The sequence below is a fragment of the Chroicocephalus ridibundus genome, chromosome 1 (assembly GCF_963924245.1).
Source record: "Chroicocephalus ridibundus chromosome 1, bChrRid1.1, whole genome shotgun sequence".
NCBI classification, from domain to species: Eukaryota; Metazoa; Chordata; class Aves; order Charadriiformes; family Laridae; genus Chroicocephalus; species Chroicocephalus ridibundus.
In genome coordinates, this window is record NC_086284.1 from 113,263,212 (window position 1) to 113,282,981 (window position 19,770).

Consider the following 19,770-nt stretch of genomic DNA (forward strand, 5'->3'; position numbering starts at 1 on the left):
CTAGTAATTTTAGATTAGTTGATTTTGCATTGCTTGAAAAACTTTTTAAACTTACTGTAATTCTCTCATCTTTGTCATCTAGAGGGGTCCCATCTTTTTTCCATGATATAGTGGGCTCTGGGTGACCTCTTGGGGGCTGACATTCCATCACGGCAGGTTCACCCACTGCTACCATTACATCTGATGGATTTTGTCTGAAGTCATCCCGTAGAACTGAAAGAATAAATAAAATTAAGTCAAAAATTTCCCAATAATACAATAAAAGAACAGCAAAGTGTTTTGTTTTGCCCTTTAATGGTCCCTGTTGTCGTACTTTATAATAATGAACAATTCAGAACAATTTCATTTGGCATCTGCAGATGGTCTCTGGTACTGTCACACAGTAACACAGAAAACCCATGTACAACTCATATTTAATTTCCAACATACAAGCCAAGTGACTAACACCAACAGAGGGGAAAGGCTGACACAGACGTAGGACCGTCCGTACCGAAGAGCTGCCTCACAAGCAATATTGGCATGGTGTCTGCCTAGAGAGTGAGCACAGGATTCCCATCACAGCTGAAGAAGGTACAATGTCTTCTGTTCAGGTAGAATGACACTTGGGGAGAAGCATGGCAGAGGTTGCTTTCTGCCTCTCTTTCTCTGAGACTCAAGGTCAGCCCACCAGTAACTCAAAGGTTTATGGTTAACGATTGGCCACTGGCCATATGAATTGCACCCAGCCCTGAGTTTATGGCAAAAATGAACAAACTAACTAAACTTCTCAGTTCTTTGATGACATTATAAGATGCCAAGCATTTGTTCAGCCTTAGCCAAACTCATCATTGCAATTTGGCTTGTGTCTTTTTCAAGCAAAAAAAAATTTTAAATCTTTCCTGATCTCTGAGAGTCATCCCTTAGCCTGAGCCAGGACCATATCCTTCATTTGGAAGATGTCAATTTTACTACCTTTTCATAGAAAGAAACATTTTTATTGTGGCCTCATTACTATAATTTGTTCTTTCTCATCATTCAACCAAGCCCCGGCCTAGGAAACTCTAGTTACCTCCAATCACCCACTAGGCATTTTATCAATAGCTGTGAGATTACTTTTCTTTTTGGGAGAGGAGAGACATCATACTGCGCTCAGCAGACCACTACACAGGGACACACTTTAACGAATAATGGCATTCTTAAGTCTTGCCAAGTAAATGGCATTAGGTCTAATCTAAAAATAAATAACTCAAATGATAACAAATATAACATTCTAGTCCTCTCCACTGCTGTTACTCCAGCCGCACTGAACAAAGGATACCATAGCGGAATAGTACGTTATAACCAAAGGACTCTTAGGATTTTGACAAAGCTATCTGTCACTCTTGCTACCTGCAACAATCTTGTGTCAACAGTAAATAGTGCCAAGAATCTGCAGTAAAAAATGTATCTCCCAAGCCATGGATCACAGATACATCGACATTCATTACTCAACAGTAGTTTGGTTGTTAATGCCTCTTCAAAGCAAGGTGTGATTTATTGTCAGATGTTAAGGAATGTGGGTGTGCTTATAGATTGGCAGGTACAGCACTGCCACCAAACCATTCCTCTCTGTAAGGTCTTTCATACTGTTAAGACCCTTTAAAATGGTCTGAGGGCAAATGGGTCATCTACTTTGGGACACAGATATATACTTTTCTCACATCTTCTTTCTCCAATGCTAATCTAAAATGAAGGGAGGGAGCAAAAATGACTAATAGTTCTTTGTTTTGGAGGATTCTTGGCAAATGGCCGTGTCAATACTCAGTAGGACCATCTTCTGTTTTTTCTTCTCAAGTACACCTACCTTACATTCTGATACCCTAGCATTCAGCAGCTACAGTCACAGACCTTTGTGTCCAGCTTGGCTCATTATAACATAATACACAACAGGGAAAGTTTCAGATTGATACAGAAGGATAGACATCATCTGAATTTACCAGTCCCCTTCCATACAGAACCACTCACGTTTCAAATGTTTCAGTTTAATTATTGAGATTTCTGGATGCCCTGGAATCAGGAGATACTGATGCACTGAAAGAGGATAATCAAGGACAAAATGTCTCTATCACTTTAACAATACAACTAACACAAGAGAATGATAGGACTTAACAAAGAAATTATAGAATAATTTAGGTTGGAAGGGACCTCTGAAGGTTCATCTAGTCTACAAAGAGATGCTATTGCATGAACATATTCTGTTGGATGAACTAGCTCTCTCAAACAGACCTAGTCTAGAAAGTTTATTTAAAAAAAACAAAACCACAACCATGCACCTATTGCCTAGTCTACAAAAACCTGAGAAAGCATGCTCCATCTAAGAACAAAGAATTTCTCTCTCTAAAAAGCAAAACACATAGCTATGTTCCTTCTATGGACTAGGGAAAACTGAAAATGTTTTCAGCTATAAAATTAATCCAGGTTACATCTAGAGGAAATAATGTTTTCAGAAAGGGGAATTATGTCATTTTTAGTTATTCAGAAAGGTAAGTCAAAAGACCAATCCTTTAGCTTCTCTTCTGCTTTCAACAAAACTTTATTAAGTTTAACCTTCATTCTCTTACAGATTCCTTACTACATTCCCCCAAATATTGATGCATCAAAATTGGATACATCAAATTATTTTGGTTATGGGAGTGTTAAAATACTACTCATATACACTGAAAACCTTCTATATACTTATTCCGTTTATACCGAATATGACGTTAATAACCAGATGAAACTTCTGTTCCCAAGCAGCCCTCAAGCCATCCAGATACAGTAAATCATGTAGTGTAAGCGGCTAGGCTGACACTGCTTTCTGCTGAAGTCAAAGAATTTTTTCAATTTATTTTAATAGAGGCTTGATCTGGCTTGGAGCCATTGGTCATATTATTACTTCTTTTTTCACTTCCTCAAACTAAAGGGCATAAAAGAAGAAGAAACAGAAGTTGCACCAAGTTACTAAGAAACCCCCATATATCCAGTTCCCAGTGCCAACAGCACATGAAAGTGCAGAATAGTTTATTTGCTACACCACAGTTCTATTGCAACTCAATAAAAGGGGTGTTTTGACCATGAGTAAGAAGCCTTTTATTACTACTGAAGATTGTATCACTTGGATAAAGCTAAGAGACATATAAAAAGAAGTGCCCTTAAGTTTAAAAAAAAAAAAAAAATCAAGTGAAGTGATCTTAGTGATCTTAATAAACCATAAGCGCTTTTCAAGTCTGAAAGACCTTGTAAATCTAAGAGGAATGCCTATCAGATAGCACCTCAGATGGCTTTTAGCACCTTTGAAGCAACAAAGAAGTCCAGTACTTGCATAATAAAAACAAATTACTTCAGTAGTTCCTACACTCCTTAGTCTTATATCAGCTTAACAAGCATAGTACCTTGTCTGTAAACCAAGACCTTTCCCAAATTAACCAATGCTTAATAGAATGCCTTAGGAGGACATCAAAGGTCCAGGCCATAGATACATCAAAACAAGTATTTTTTTTCCATTTACTATGAATTATTTTGGCTCTAACATTACATAATGAAATGCTAACAAAATGTAATCCATTAGAGATTACTCCACAGATAGTCGTCATGTAATTATTTTTGCAGCTGTAAAGTAGATACATGCTCTGTTTTTTGCCTCAGGCCCTGGCAACCTTGCATGAAGTTATACATTTAAAATTTTCTTCCCTTACTGAAAAAAAATAATTTTTTTCTTTTCTATCTTTCATAGTCGAGGCTCACTGTAAATTGAGAATACATTTCCTTTTGAAGATATATTAGGAGCATACTTTGTAATTCAGTACAGCATGTGCTTACGCTTGCCTTTTTTTCTTTTTTAACAAATTCTGTGTAGCATCTTCATAAAGTCCCCCTACATTTCTGACATACCATGGGTGAGGTTTTCTAACATCTTACTCTGCTCTAGTATTTTCTAAAATACAATGAATAATGATCCTAATTATTGTCATTGCACAGCTAGGACAACTCCATGATCTTGCTGTGTGAACTCTGAACTCCTGTGTTTGTGCTTAAAACACTTTTATGCGATGCTCACTGAACTAAACAGGTTCAAGATCAACTTTTGTTACTCCACTTAAAAGTCGACTCCTCATACTACTGTTTAACATCGTTTGCTATTCAATCAATAAACCCATTGCACTTTCCCTGGAGAACCTTTCCCAGAGCAGAAGGGAACTAGGAATCACTTGAGGATAATTTTTTATTGACAAGCAACATAAGCAGAGGCAGGGTTTTTTTGTATGTGTGTAAGCCCTAAACAGAGCTTTTAAAAATGTAGCACACTGGTTTTTTTCTTAAGCTTATTGTTGACTACTATGAAAAAGAGTAGAGAGTCATTACTGGGAGAAATGGGAGGTAGGTAGGCAGGTTTTTTTTGCATATACACAGTGCAGATATTTAGGAAAGATTATTGTTAAGAGTTTATCATTAAATAACTGCAATCTACGTCAAAGACAATAAGGCAAACCAAACCAAAACACAAGAAAAAAGAAAGCAACCAGAAAGCTTTAGTCAATAAGCGAAATGAATGAATTTGTAAGGAACACACTAATTACCATCATACATTGTGCATATCATGCTTTAACAGGTGGTACCATTTAAGAACTGGTTAGACACTTCATGCTAGATCAGTTCAAAGCAGCGCACCAAAATATATCCAGGATCCCTAATCAACCAAGATATTACAGCCATGGTCACCCAGTGAACAGAGGAAGAGAGGAAAATGAAGATGTTTCGGGTGCAGTTTCATAATCAGGTTAAGGCAATCTTAATCCATTTCAGTTCTTCTAAAAGAGATCATCCAGACTTGCTTCCTGCTAACTTTGCTGCACTGCCCTGGACAAAACACACTATTTTGCAAGGCCATTTGTTGGAGAGAGATCACTGAGACAAGATCTCACACAACTAAGACAACCAAAAAGATCCCAACAATTTCCACTCTTTTAGCATGCAGATAATTTAAATGTTTCTTTGTATTTCAGAACATGCCTCGAAAATGGGGAAAAATAGAAGAAATGCTCGTTCCTCACACTGCTTTATAAAACAGCCAGATCTCAACTAACGAGCAAGTTTCCTCCGAGCAAACAAAAATGAGCTAACATCAAACTATGTGCTAAAACTGAGTGATGCAACCCTACTAAAGCCTCACTGCCCAGCTTTTGGCTAATTTTGTTATAAAACCCCCATGTAATAGATTTTAATTTGTTTAATACCCACCAATTCTATTATTTTAATTCCTGTAAATTTATAACAAGTATTTCAATGTTTCTTTTTCCATCCCCCGACAAAACAACAGTATCACAAAGAAAGTTTCCACCTAATATGAGGAACAAAACAACAACACTGTGCACTTGCTGTAAAATGCTGTAAGACTAGGAAAGTGAAAAATGGGATTCAGGAGGTTATATAAATGTTCCAATCCCATGAACCCATAATCAAAGACAAACTAAGTATTTCTTAGTCAGGATTGAGCTGTTACTCAAAAGCAGAACAGTAATTTAGGACAGCAATGACCCCTTTTCCCCACTACCTACTGAACTTGTAATTCAAACTTAAAGATACACAGCAGACATTTTTGGCATTAAAATATACTGTAAGACGTTTGTCAGTTGGAGCAGTGCTTCAAAACAGGTGTTTAATTTTAATTAGAAGCATCAGCCAGAACTACGGTTTAAAGACTTTGCTGGCATGAAATTTATACAGATGTCAGAATATCATTTTTAATACATGCATGCCACTAATGGGGAAGTGTTATGGCACCTACTTAAGTTCAAAAAGAATAAAAAATGCACACACAATCAGATTTAAGACAGTATGCGTGTTACCAAAATGTATCTTAGACCTTATTAAACTCTTCAAGAATGTTATCTGGCTTGAGTAAAAACTTGATCTTTTACAAATGAGAAATATTCTTTTCTGAAGACAAACCCCTAAAAGTTTCCATACGGTCATGTGAAGTTAAAGCAAAAACTGGTTCCCTGAAAAAAATTATTTCTTTTCCTTTCTGTAGGCGTTAAAAACAGGTTAACACTGGTGTTAACTACAGTACATAGTCATTAAAATGGAACAGGAGTAGAGCTATAAATAGTCAGAAATTACTGTTATGATCTTCTAACAAGATCACTCACGTAATACCGGCAATAATTTTATGCAGTGACCGAGTCCAGCAATATGGTATTGCACATTTCAAAACATGTCTACACTTTTATACATCCTCCAACAGGTAGCGTGGGGGCTCCTCACTTTCATCATTTTTAGTTCTCATCCCATTCCTGCCTTGAAGCACTTTGACCTCAGCTACTGGATCTCACTACACCTTTCTCAGTCAGACTAAAGAGCCTTCTATGAACAAGCAGACGCCCATCAGTTCAGTATCCAGACCTCTAACCTTCCAGCCTTCTCTGAGCTTGAGAACTACAGAGCACCGGGCACGTGGCCTAACAGTTTAAGTCCCTCCCTGTGTCACTCTTACGACACAGGACTTCCCTGATGACACAGTCTGAGAATTTGCATTGAAGAGGTTTCCAGAAATAAGAGACTGCTCATTGTAAAGAGCCTGACCATAAGGTGCAGTGCAGTTACATGTACAAAATAGCAGCAGTGAAATTAGATCACACTTCTAAAATGTTAACAGAATGTACTGCCTCAATTACTGTAACCTTTAAGTTGTTTTAAAATGTATTCTCTCTAAAGAGTAATATATTTGATTGATTGCTTTTTATACAGCACCACCAAACTGGCATCTTATTATCTACTGAAGGTCAATAGTTACGTTCTCTGGAAAAAAAGTGTCATTCCTTGTTAAATTAAGCCATACATGTTAGCAAATATAACACCTGCATGCTTCTAAACCATTAACGTGGAAAGAAATCAAGGAGTGCTTCTCCTGCTGGATCACATCTTTTAAAAGGTGCTGATGACAAATACAAGCGATCTGCTTGAATCAAGCAATACGCTACACTGCAAAAGCAATTAAATGTTAAGGCATTTGGCAATAAACATACTGAATTCATATAACAAAGTTAAAATAAATACATTTATTTTCAATTACAATAAATATATTATTGATATTATTGTCATATTTATTGTCATTATTTTTCATTCAGTCACTAGGAAACTTACAATTGTTAATAGACAGAAACACATGCTTAAGGAGCAGGTTCCAAAAAAGACTACTGTAAAAAACATTGGCTCAAAGTTACTGATGATAAAAAATTTATGATGACAAAAATTTATGGAAACCACTCCAAATCAGTTTGATTTTATTTCACTAGTTGAAGATTTGGGCTTTAAGTATTGCCAGGAATCTTACTGGGCAACATAGCTGTCATCCCGTAACAGTATTTCCATGTGTGGAAAGGGAAGTGTAAATGAATTAAATGATGAATTGGGACTCAAATAAATGACCAGATCTGATAAGTCATATAAAGAGTAATTTTAACTCCTGTGAGAAGGGTAACTGACAGGCCTAAGGGAGTACGCTGCACCACTGTGAATCCTAATTAAACCCTGAAGAATCTGGGATGCCTCAGGCATGCGACTCTGAGAGTCTCCCTTAGGTTGATTGAAAATTGAAAATAGATCAGCAGAATGGACCTAATTATTAATTTGATTGACTGTGTACAAAACGTGATCCCTCTCAACATCTTCCACATATTGTAGGCTGGGAGAAGGCATATATTACCTGTAAGTCAGAATTTACCTCCTAGAAGAGTAGATTCATTTGTACAGACAGCTGAGACAGTTTCCCTTCACTTGTTCTGAATATTTACAGCTATTTTCTTTTTTATTACTATTATTATTATTTTATTGTACATTTCATTTTAGAGTTTTGGGTTATTTGAATCATGCTTCATTACAGACAATATTTTTAGAGTGACGAGCACAGCAGATTTCCCAACTTCAGGACAGAAACAAAGCGGTTTTAGACATAGCTCACAGAAGAACTGTGTCTTTAGGAGATGATAAATTAGTTTTCCCTAGGCAAAGAAGGGTTTACATCTTTAAATCCAAGGATTTGGGTGTGTTCTGTTAATAAAGGGGTTTTTTTACTCTCCAAGTAAAGGTCCTGATGTCCATTTTGCAAAGAACTGTTAGCTTCCTTCAAAGCAGATTATAATAGAGAAAAATAATCAGATTAAGATGCTGCAGCGAGACCTTGTCTTGGCCCTCCAAATTAAAGCATAACGAGGTAACTGAGAAGACAAAAGAGATATAAAGACCAAACAATGAAAGAGAAAAGGTGAGAAGACACTTCACCAAAATGCCAGCATCAAACCTTATTTCACAAGCAGAATGGCTTTCCCTTTTAAGAAAGAAGAGATGAATCAACCAACCGAGAATTGCCAGTGTCCTGTAACTCGTGATTCCAGGGAGAAAATAAAGGAAGGAATACCGGTAACAAGGACAGAAGCGAACATTTAGGCAGTTTTCAATGAGAGCTTAAAGCTGGGATATATGGCACTAGCAAATGGAGTCAGATCGCAACGATTAAAAAGGTATTGCTTCCAAATAGCAAACTATGCTGGCTTGAGATTTGAAAAACTGACTCTCTTCCCCATAGTTTCTAAGGTGGAAAATCCCTTATGAGGCCAAACATGAAGGAACCTTATTTGTCTTAACTTGTGTTGTTAAAAGAGGAGATGCAACCACTCCACAGACTTGCCAACGAAACTGTGGCAGCACTGTTTCTGTAGTACAGGCAAGACTTAAATGGCCGATGCTTGTACAGTTGCTTGTACAATTATAATCATCCTTTCAGTCTGAAGAAGCAAAAAAAATTAGCAGAGGAGACATTTTCAAAGAAATAAAGATCCACACTCCTGTGATAACTATGTTTCTGCAGCAGAGCTTTAAATCTGCATACGTGCTAAGCTACTGTTTTGCTTAGGTCCTGCCTCAAGGCAACAATTTTAGCCGTGTCCTTCTGCTTAACATTCAAATTTTAGCGTGTTGTAACTGTACCACTACAATCAATGCTTTTTGAAAGGACTCTATTTCCATCCCCATTATGCTGTTAAACTGGTTGAAAAATACGACATTTTAATATCAGAGAATATGCAGTATCATTATCATGCTCAAACAGCTAAGTCACTTCTCCTTTAATATTCTGGAAAATGATATTCCACCATTACATCTGAGGTCAAGCCTGAAACATCAGTCAGAAGGTGCAAGATGCAGGCACTTCATACGGGTGAGTGGCTAATTCTAAATAACAGCAGGGCTAAGAACAGCATTCGTTGGCAGCAGACACTATAGCAAAGCCACATTGCTCAAAAATGTTGCTAAACTGTTGCATACACTTTTATTCTGTTCTAGTCTTCTGTTGTTATTATATGCAATTTTATTCTGTTGAAAGGAACTACAGACCACAGAACTCTACCGCCTTTTCTCACCTCTCCAGACTGCTATACAGCAGGATATACCTTAGTTAGATTCCTTAATTATACTCTGCATGTCCAAATGCATGACTATATCATTCTTATGGTAATGTTATTTTGTTTCTTTACCTTCTAGAATTTTCAGAATGTAAACTGGCACAGTAGAAACAGGTACACTTTTTCAAAATTACAATTATGCCAAATATCATATACTTTTCAAATTCCTTTTGCTGGCTTTAGAAAACATTCCAGGAAATCACCTCAGGGAAAAACAGCAGACAGCCTTATACAGAGGTCATAGAGAAATATAGTCTTCATCTAATTCAATTAACCGCTTTGAGTTAGATCCCAAATGGTACAAGCAAATGTTTGTTCTATTTCAGGCATATTTGAAGATATGAATCATTCCGCTTTCTCAGTATAAAGAAGCACAGTGCAATATCATACACTCAAATTTTTTATTGCTCAATTTGAAAAATCTCTAGAGGGACATCTTCATGATTTACGAGAGCTCTTCATTTGGACAACCATCTGAAGGCTTCAAATACTGTAAGAGTCTACCTCGAGTATTACAAAAAGTAGCAAAGTTAATAGCTACAACAATGAAAAATGGTGGTTTTGTAAGCAAATGGACATTACCAAATTCGCAAAGCTAGAACTCTGAATTGCAGCTCCTGGAGATTTATACGTTGTTGTAAATGGCAAAAGACAATAAAATAATGCAGAAAAGTACTTCTGCATTTGGACTCTTATTCTGGCTTCAATCCATTTGAGATATTCAAAGGCAACGTGCCAACTGATCAATATGTTAGTATTTAATGTGCAATAAGTGCTACTGAGTAAAAATCAGAGAAACACTGCCTGTTAGCAGAGTCTGCCTTATTACTGGCAGGAAGGAGCGCATGAAGTTTTGGATCACCCCATGTGGTAAAACAGCAGCCAGAAGTCTGATTCAAAATTAACAAAAGGAAACAGAGGGCGACGCTCAGCATGAACACAAATGCACATCAAGCCAGCCAGATTTCATTACTGAAGATTTTAATTTTGATTAAATGCTTCCCTTTATATTGGGTCACGTTCATTGTTTTCAACCCTGTGTTTTCATTAATATTTTAATACACGCAGAACATTAAGTTGCGTAACTTCAGTGTTGCGGCTAAAGATAGCATCTTTAATAACAGCTACAAAAGAGATTCTGGCATCCATCGCTGTCCGACTTCGCAGCGCTGTGAGGCACCACGGGCTGGTAGGGACTTTGCAGCATATGAGACAACGCATCTGCACTTACCACCAAGGAAAAGGAAAGTGGGTGACCGTAACATTAGCTTAGGCCGTTTGAAATGGGAACTTATAAATGCATCCAAGACAAAACAAATCAGCGTAACGGAAATGGCTGTGAAAGTCTAAAAGGCTCAAGGCAGTGAGCACATTTGGTGGAAATGTTGCTTCCACCTTTGTTTTACACCCTGTGAGAAACTGCAGTCCAGTGCAACTCCTTAAAAACTTCCCAGGAAACAACGGCTGTAAAGAAATTGTAACATGTCGTTTTAGTTACTGACTGTTGGCTTTTTTGCCCTTGTTTCTGCTATTTCGAACTCCTAATGATGAAACTTAAGTTCAGACAACATTCAAGAGACCACACTTTTTCCTGACTCCATACGAGCTGGGGTACCGTTATGCTCCAGAAGTACCTACGCTCAATTTCCCTTGCCATTACCAACTGTGGGGTGCCATGATACACTCTTGAAGAGCTACCAACTCTATTAATTCAATCCTACCAGGGCTACGCAGCCCATAGACGTTAATTTCCTGGTAAACCACAAGACTCTTAGATTTCCATTAAGAATTGTTATAGCGAGAAAAAGCAAATGTGTTACTGTGCGAGAACAGCATTCTTTTATTTCTCTATTAACTCTGAATAGAATTAAATTTTCCACGTGAGTTCAGTGGACTGGTTCTTTTCTGTATGTTTAAGCACAAAAAGTAAACTTGAAAACACTATGAGACTTGATCTAGATTGTCAACAGATGCATAAAAATGAAAGTCATACATTTTCTGGACAGTTTTAAAAAGCAAATACATTGTGACTAATTTTGGTAAACAGATGCTAAGAAGCCAGTGAATTTGCAAGATAAAAGCTACTGGTATCTTCTAATATTCTATCAGAAACAACTGAGTTTAGGGGAAAAAAACAACCCCAAAACACTATTTGGATTGCCAGATCCTCACACTTGTTTTTCTGATATACTGTGAGAATATATTTTTGCTGTTATAGGACTTACTAGTAAACAATAACTCCAGCTGGTTTGTTGCCCTTTACTTTCATTGTTAGACACTTTAAAACTTACTGGTGAATAGCACTATGGAGGTTATTTACTGTTACTCACGACGATTGGTGTCTTTAGTGCAAAACAATATTGGCTTCAGAAGTCTACCATTAGAATTCCAGCTTCTACCCTCCCTAGTGAGTGCAGAGAAGCTGTACCAGGCATGTCAGAATTTCAGTTAATTTTTTATGTTTCTGGTTTGCATATATATGTGGGCCTCTAGTAAATATAATAAAAGGTATAATAAAAGAAGCGAAAAATTCATTTTGGCTTCTCTCGTGTCTCTTCGGTTTGCTTCCAAACAGAGCAAAAACAAACTCAAAAATAAAACAGAAGTTCCCCTATGGATGTGTTTACTACTTGAGTTTGGATCTTCTCCACCAACCTGGCTTTGATTTGTATCTTGGATGGGGCCTGGAATGCAAAAACTGATTATTTGGGGGGTGGGGGTGGAACTGGACCAGAAGATGAACACCAGGTTCCAATGGATGTCCAGGCAACAGATCAAACTGGAGTCCTCACGAAACATGCACAGTGTAGACACCATTTTTCAGGCCAACTGTTTCCCTCTATAAATACCTTTCTATTGGGTTGTGCTACTTGCAACTACTTGCTGTAGATATAATGTACATATAGCCGAACTAAGAACATCTAACATCATAAAAATTCCTTATTAATATTCACTATAGCAATGTTATCTTTTCCTCTGCCCGTTTCTTTTAGCTACCAAACCATGGCCTGTCCACCAGTTCTTTCAACACCACCTTGCCTTTCCTCACACACATGTACTAAATTACTACGAGATAAGAGGAGTTGCATGCATATTGTCAATATTTACGCATTCTTTGCCTGTCCAGGAGGCCAAAAAGGACAGATAAGTTTTAAGATCATACTACAGGTTTTCTTTCAGAGTATGTATGCATTTATTAGATTTTGGACAGTAATTACAAAACCAACCAGCAGCAAGAGGGCTAAGAGAAAGGCTTCTCTTGTCAGGAAACAAGAAAATACAAAACATCAAGTATGAATCTTCAAAGTCACCATGTTCATTTATATACGAGAATCTAAAAAAAAGGAGAAAATATCTTTGCTAAAAAAAGCGCTTTGTTGTTGCTTGCGTGTTTGAATGAAATTGATTGGCATCTTTCAGTAGCTTACCATGACAAATAATTACTCAGAAGCTTTCCTGAACTTTCAGACTGAGGCACTATAGTTACTTCATGCAGAAAATGCTTTTAAGTAGGAGACACTCTTTACGTTTATACAAACTGAAAGGTGCATGTAAATACCTGGTTTTCTGTGCTGTTTCTCATTTGATTTACAGCAATGAGATACTCATCTCACAACTGAAATACATAGAGCGAATTATGTAGTAGCAAAAAAAAGGCAATACGTGTGCACTACAGCTAAATGTTAAAATATATTTGCATATTTTGGATTTGTTGGGGGGAAGAAGTGTATCTGTTGTGACCTTACTGAAACCACAGAAATAATAGCATTATATATCAACAAATCCATTGAATCAATGCACCTGGTCTGAAATGGGAACCCTTAAGAATGTAATGCTAGGAAGGTAAAAAAAAGTGAGTGCTTTTACCAGTAAACAGAAGGAAGCAGTGCCACTAGCGTTTATTCTCATTTTTGTGTCAAACTTCTGTTTTCACTATAAGTCTGTATGAATAATGCCTAGGTAGCCTTTGTTATTCTAGCATGTAAAACTGTACAACAGACAAAACTATCTGATCTCTCAGAGGAAAATTTTTTAAAGAGCAAAGTGGTAACTCCATACACATTAATCTAAAAAACGAGTAACAAGTACACCTCACTAAATTCTGTCAAGGTTCATGGAAACAATTGGGATTTGTATATACATCATTTGGATATAGGCCATTATCAAACTACCTAGAGAGTTAATCAACAGAGGACACTCTCAGCAAAACAAGACTGATGCTACATAATCAGAAACACCAGAGCTGTAAACAATGGAAATGCACGTTATTCCCAAACGGTATAAATAATTTAAGACTTCCAGAACAGAAATTAATCTACATACCATTTGAAGCACACAGAACCACCAATTCAGACAGAATAATAAAAGGTAAGGGAAAAACAGATGGATAATTAAAAAGACACTTTCCAAGGGGGAATACACTTAGCTTAGAAGTGCTGGTAACAAGTAAAGAAATAAATACCAAGGAAATCCTATTACATGCACATGTATTTCATATGATTTATTTTTTTTCCAGAAGGGATTGGGAGTTTTTTCCTCTGGTGTGATTGGACACTGAACCTGATATATCCATCAACATCTATCTGATTAACTCTTCAGCTCTTTGAAGCTTCAGTGTTTTATAGGGCATTATTTGCAGAGAGATGGAAACAACCTGATTTGCCCATATTTGAGATGGGCATTCTTCTTTTAGCCCCCACTGCCCTAGAAGCCCATACCCTTTCGTCCCCAGATGAAGTCTCAACAGCGTACTTCAAAGGAAAAAGATATTCATGGTGTCTTAACCTTTCCTTTGAAACTGAATCTCTAGATCCAATATCATCTAGCAAGGCTAATTGCATAGTATGCAGGGGAATTACTATTATTTCAATATAACCCACCATAGAGAAATGATGAAAGCTGAGGCACTGTTGTAACAAGCTTTACATAAAGACAGGACGGCAAACGCACTATCAAAGGTATCTTGCACAGGTAAAACAGGAAAATTTCACAAATTGTCTTTACAACCTTAACAATTACTTTCAAATATCATCCAGCTTATCCTGCAAAGACAACCTTGTGAGAAGAGAAGAAAAGAAAAAAAAGAGACAGAGAGAAAAAAAAGAATGCAGATATGAAGAAAGTATGTGATTTCATGGTTATATTTACTATACAACTTTCATCATATTAACACACTGGACTCACTATTTTATATTCAAATCTCCATATCCTCTGCAAGTTTTACATTTTCCTATAATACAGCTCCAAATTACTCTACAAGTTGATTTTTAAAAAAGTAGAAGAAGTACGGAAATGCAACAGAGAAACTAATAAACATCATAAACAAAGTAGAAATGTTACCTTTTTCATTAAACACTATTTAAGACTGTCTACCTACTGAGAAACCCAAGCCACATATCTAAACATCCTTTACAACTCCATGGCAAAAAGTGGGCCGCTGCTCAATTTTTTGACATGAATAGTCACATTTGACACTGCTTATCCACTTAGAAATTAAGTTTTTATGTTTTAAAAGCTTAGTGATAACATTTTTGTAAGCCAAACATTGAAGAACCAAAACGCAAGTTTTTTCCTGTTAGATCACATCATTTTTCCAAAACCTCTCAACTCTAGGAAATTACTTCCTACATCACAGGTGATAGTGATGTAGAATAGTGATTTACTGGAGTCCTTTTTAGCAGTGATACATGCGAGCATGTATAAGCTTATTGAGAACACAACAGTTGAACCTGAAGTCACTAAGGCCTAGTATGCAATAAGCAGATCCAGCTCCATATGAGATTCCAGGGATTCAAAACAGCTTTGTCCACTTATGAAATACGTTCAAGGATTTAATTTTATTTATTTATTTATTACATTTAGCATATGAGGAGGTTGGAAATTGTTAAAATGAATGCTTTTCCACATTTGTATATATATATATATTCCCATACTGTCCAGCTACTCCACCAAAATAGCTTTTGTTTGTCATGTACCTGCACATGCATGTGTTGTCTACCATAAAATAAAATGTGTCTAGAATTTATACACGTTTACCTTAGGCTACATGATCAATCAATAACAATCAATCACCTTTTTAAAGGCAGCCAAATTCTTCAGAAATGGGCTGGATGTTACTTAGTGACTTAAATTGTTTTTAAATGTGAGTCATTATTAGTAGCACTCACGTTCAGCACACATTGAAACGAACACCCAGTATTTCTGATGACATTTTATGTCAGATGTAAAAGTTACGCCTGATATCTTTGACTTAAAACGCTTTTGAGGAAACAGCTCTGAAAAGAGCAAAGAAAATAAGGTTACTTTTGATTAACCACAGAAATTAATATCTAGCACAAAATAACACATTATTGATATGGTAAGTAAAATATTGTATTCTAAAAGATAAATACATTAGCAAGCCAGAAAGATCTGGCCTTATTTTATTATACTTTAATAGAGAGGAAACAGAGTTAAACAGATGGCACTCAGGATTTCTCAATGAATTCAGCATCTGTGAGTACATGTTGCATAAATGCCAATTAAAATGTGTCCGAGTAAATTTAAATCCCTTGCTGATAAAGTGTAAGCCAACCTAGCTGGCTTAAGATCAAGGTTAAACTTAATCACCTGCGCAACTTCTAGCAAATTGCTCTCAAATTGTACATAAATTCCCAGTGAAATAATAAAACAGCATTCCTATCGATTTGTATTTATTTGCATTCATAACTCTCTTCTCAAGCATTGGGCGGAAGCACAAAGGGGAAAAAAGAAGTACTATGTGAATCATTTGACAAGTCTAAACTGAAAAAATACTTCTTTGATTTAAAAAGCTTCTGCAGAAATGTTTTGCAGCACTTTCCTTTTGGGTACTTTTATGAAACAATCCTTTTAGAAGTGTCTTCATAATTTTTATTAACCACACAAGCCACTTCTTACTTTCCTTTACTCTGTTACTGACAAATTCCCAGTATCTTATATTAGGTTGTCATCTAAATTTTTCATACAACACAAAGTAATGTTGAATATTATATAATAAAATACATACAGAAGAGACTATATTGAAAAGTTAAAGCAGTGCTGTTATGCAACCCTATAGCAGTTCTAATTCAATTTGACATTCAACCGTCTTGTAATAAAAAACGCAGAGATGAACAAAAAAGACAGTACCTTTGGTAGGGAAAAAAAACAAAACCAAACACCCAAAAGCAAAACTCACAAAACTTTGAGATTTTGCCCTATATTTCAAGAATTACAAAGCACAGTTTAGCATGTCTGTACCCAAAAAGGCTGAGCATCCACTCTCATGAGAAAATAGAAGGCATTTTTGTGATGTGCTGAGCCATCCATAAAAAATTTGGTATCATTGACTGAACTGGGGCAAATGTACATCAATCAAAGCTTGGATCTTTTGCAAAACTAATCAATTAAGTCCCTTTATACATAATCCATGTGCACAGCCTTTTCCCATACCAATTATTTCATGCTGGCAGCTTTTTGTTGAGGGAAAAGCCAGTCAGAAACTATAAAACATACAACACAACAGCAAATGAAATTAAATGCCTGAAGTGCAAATTACTATCTAGGAAATGAAATCTGAACTATTCATGCATGTATATATACTAGTAATAAATTAAATGATGGTAGTCAGGGAAAAGACCTAAATGTCATTAGGAAGAGTGCACTGGAAACACTGGTGCCCCACTCAGCAAATATAAAATTAAAGCTTTCCTTGAAAGTGGGAAAACAAAAGGTTTATCACTGTCCTCTATAATAGCAGGAATAAAGCGTCACAGCAAGAAACATATGCATCCCTATATATCTTTACATGATAGAAATCATACTGGATTTTGAACAGTTCACGAATTCAGCAAAATCTGTTTCTTAGGCACTTCTGCAAGACTGGCTGGGAAGACATTGTCATGTCTTTTATGGAAGGCCAATGCTCAACAGAACGCGCACCCAAGGAGCCTGATTGTCAGACCTATTCATCACTGAACTACTGAAGCTCTGGCTGAGAAGCATCACTGAAAATTAGATCCCTAGGCATTTTTATAACAATAGACAATGGGATTGGAGAAGAAAGGAAATAAGAAAAAAAACACAAAACCAAAAGTCAGGGTCCACAACAGACGTGCTTCCTAAATTGAATTATGAATTGGGTAATGTCAGCAGAATTTTCAGATATGAATTTAACTAAGGATGGCACACTGCTCTTGACTGTCTTGTGACTTGTAGTCTTTTATTGCAGTATAGAGCAACTGCAGTAGGAATGGTAAAATACTAAAATATTGAGGTAGTCAAACGTCATATAGTAGAACATGACTGACTACATAATTTACTGGGAAAAGAAGTAGATGGTCCAAAATAAGAAAACTTGTCATTCGAAATATCATTACCAAGAAAAATAAAACAAAAAAACCTTCCAAGCACAAGTAGTATTCAGCACAGAGGGAGGCTGAGGGAAGGACAGACACATGGACAGAGTAACTTGGCACTGCTGAAAACATGACCTGGTGCGCACTGAGGGTGAGCGAACAACTGATGGCGTCCACTTCAGGCCCTTTCTGTCCTCTACCTTCTGTGAGAAGCATTTTTGCTCGACTCACCCAAAAAGAGGATTTTGGGGGAAGACCAGATTCGAATGGACAAATGGAACAACCCTTGAAAGTCAGAGTTGTCTTAAACCCCTGCAGGAAAGCACCAGCGAAGAGGAAGGAGATCTTTCTGCTGTGGTCTTTTGTACTTCTTTGGCTCTCCACTTATTATTCCTGATTGCACCTGTGCTTGATTTCATCTATTTGCTCTTTCCAACCCTCTTCAGAGGCTTTATATCCTTGCACTTAAAAGTTTCACCAAAGTCAGGACAGGCCCGTTCCCCCAATCAGTTGATAATGGCTGAATGGCACCTACAGCACAGCAAACTACAAGATTTTTGAAAGTGGATTCAGACCTTTTGATTGCGGGAGCATCTCTAACTTCACAAACAACAAGCTTTGCAACTGATGTTTCAGACATATTTGTCTCAAAGGTCTTGGAAAATGAAAGTCAGACCACCTAAAAAGATGGATCAGGCCCTACCAGTACCCTTCCAAGAACTAATCCTCACAATGAGTACGGATACTTGGATATCCGTTTCTTTACTCTAGCTCGCAATGCACAAAATAATATGATTCAACAACTGCTGTAATTCTCTGCAATCGCACAAAGAATAAACACTTCAACTGAGCAGCTTTCATTGTTTTCTACTGTAACTGCTGCTCTATTTATTCAGAAGAGGTGACCTTCTAGTAACCTTGTTCTGTGGCTATGAATGAATGGGAATTTCAGTTTGACCTCACTTTATGACCTCTATAAAAAGAATTATACTACAATGATTTTGCATCTTTATGTCGGCATGTCAGATAAATATTTTATTCAATTGCTAACTGGATAATGCATTTTCAAAACAACTTACAACGCTGAATGTATTTTTAAAATATATTGCTAAATGAAGCAAAAATGCAACTAATTTTTAATATTTAAATATATCTGTCATTTAAGAAATATTGGACATATTTGCCTTAGTGAGAATGCATTACAAAAGTTTTAGCTTCCATTAGGAAGCAGTACCTATGAATAATACATCTTTTTCTAATGTCTTTCTGTGTACACAAAAACATCAATTTGTACCTAGCTTAAAAGAAATCTAAATTACAGGTAAGCCATCTAATGTGTCCCTTACTACCTTTTGGCAAGCTTAGTCTAATCAGAGTTTTTCCACTAAATTACCCAGATTAACAGAAACCCTGCACAATTATATCCTGCTCTCTGAAATAGCACATGATCTTTGCTCATGTGGGTAATTGCCAGGGTGGAAAATTGCAGTGAGGATGATGGTACAGATGTTCTTTTTCAGTTGACCAAACAAAATGAAAGAAAACAAAGAATTCCTGTTTCATAATGACTTCTATTTAAAATGCACTGTTTTATACACATTCGCACACACATAAACAAATATAATAGGAATTTTCAACAGATTTTTCTAACAGAAGATTACATTCTGCTGTTGACGGTACAGGAAAAGATTAGGTTTTAAGGGAGAGAAAGTATTAATAAAGCATCAACATGCTTTATTAATAAATGTTCAATGTATGCAAACTACAAAAATGTACACTATGACATTTATTAAGTTAAAGTTGTTGAAGAGGTTTCCAAAGCTGGGTAGATGAGAAAATCTTTTTCACTTGCAGGCAAAGATGAAGACAAGCAATCTCAGCCCTGGCAAGATATAAAAGTTTTGCCTGCAATCATTATTATTGCTACATTTACTGGTCCTCGTCAATGAAACCAGAAA

General features: G+C 36.5%; 1 protein-coding gene across 6 annotated transcripts in view; it reads right to left on the minus strand.

The window, feature by feature from the left end:
- The window catches only part of ROBO1 (roundabout guidance receptor 1), a 740,954-nt gene that overhangs the window by 112,881 nt on the left and 608,303 nt on the right, over positions 1–19,770 (minus strand). For all 6 annotated transcript variants that reach the window (XM_063347718.1, XM_063347736.1, XM_063347745.1 and 3 more), the window contains one exon: positions 56–213. In XM_063347718.1, coding sequence (XP_063203788.1) covers positions 56–213 — 158 coding nt within the window. The remainder of the gene's footprint in view (positions 1–55; positions 214–19,770) is intronic.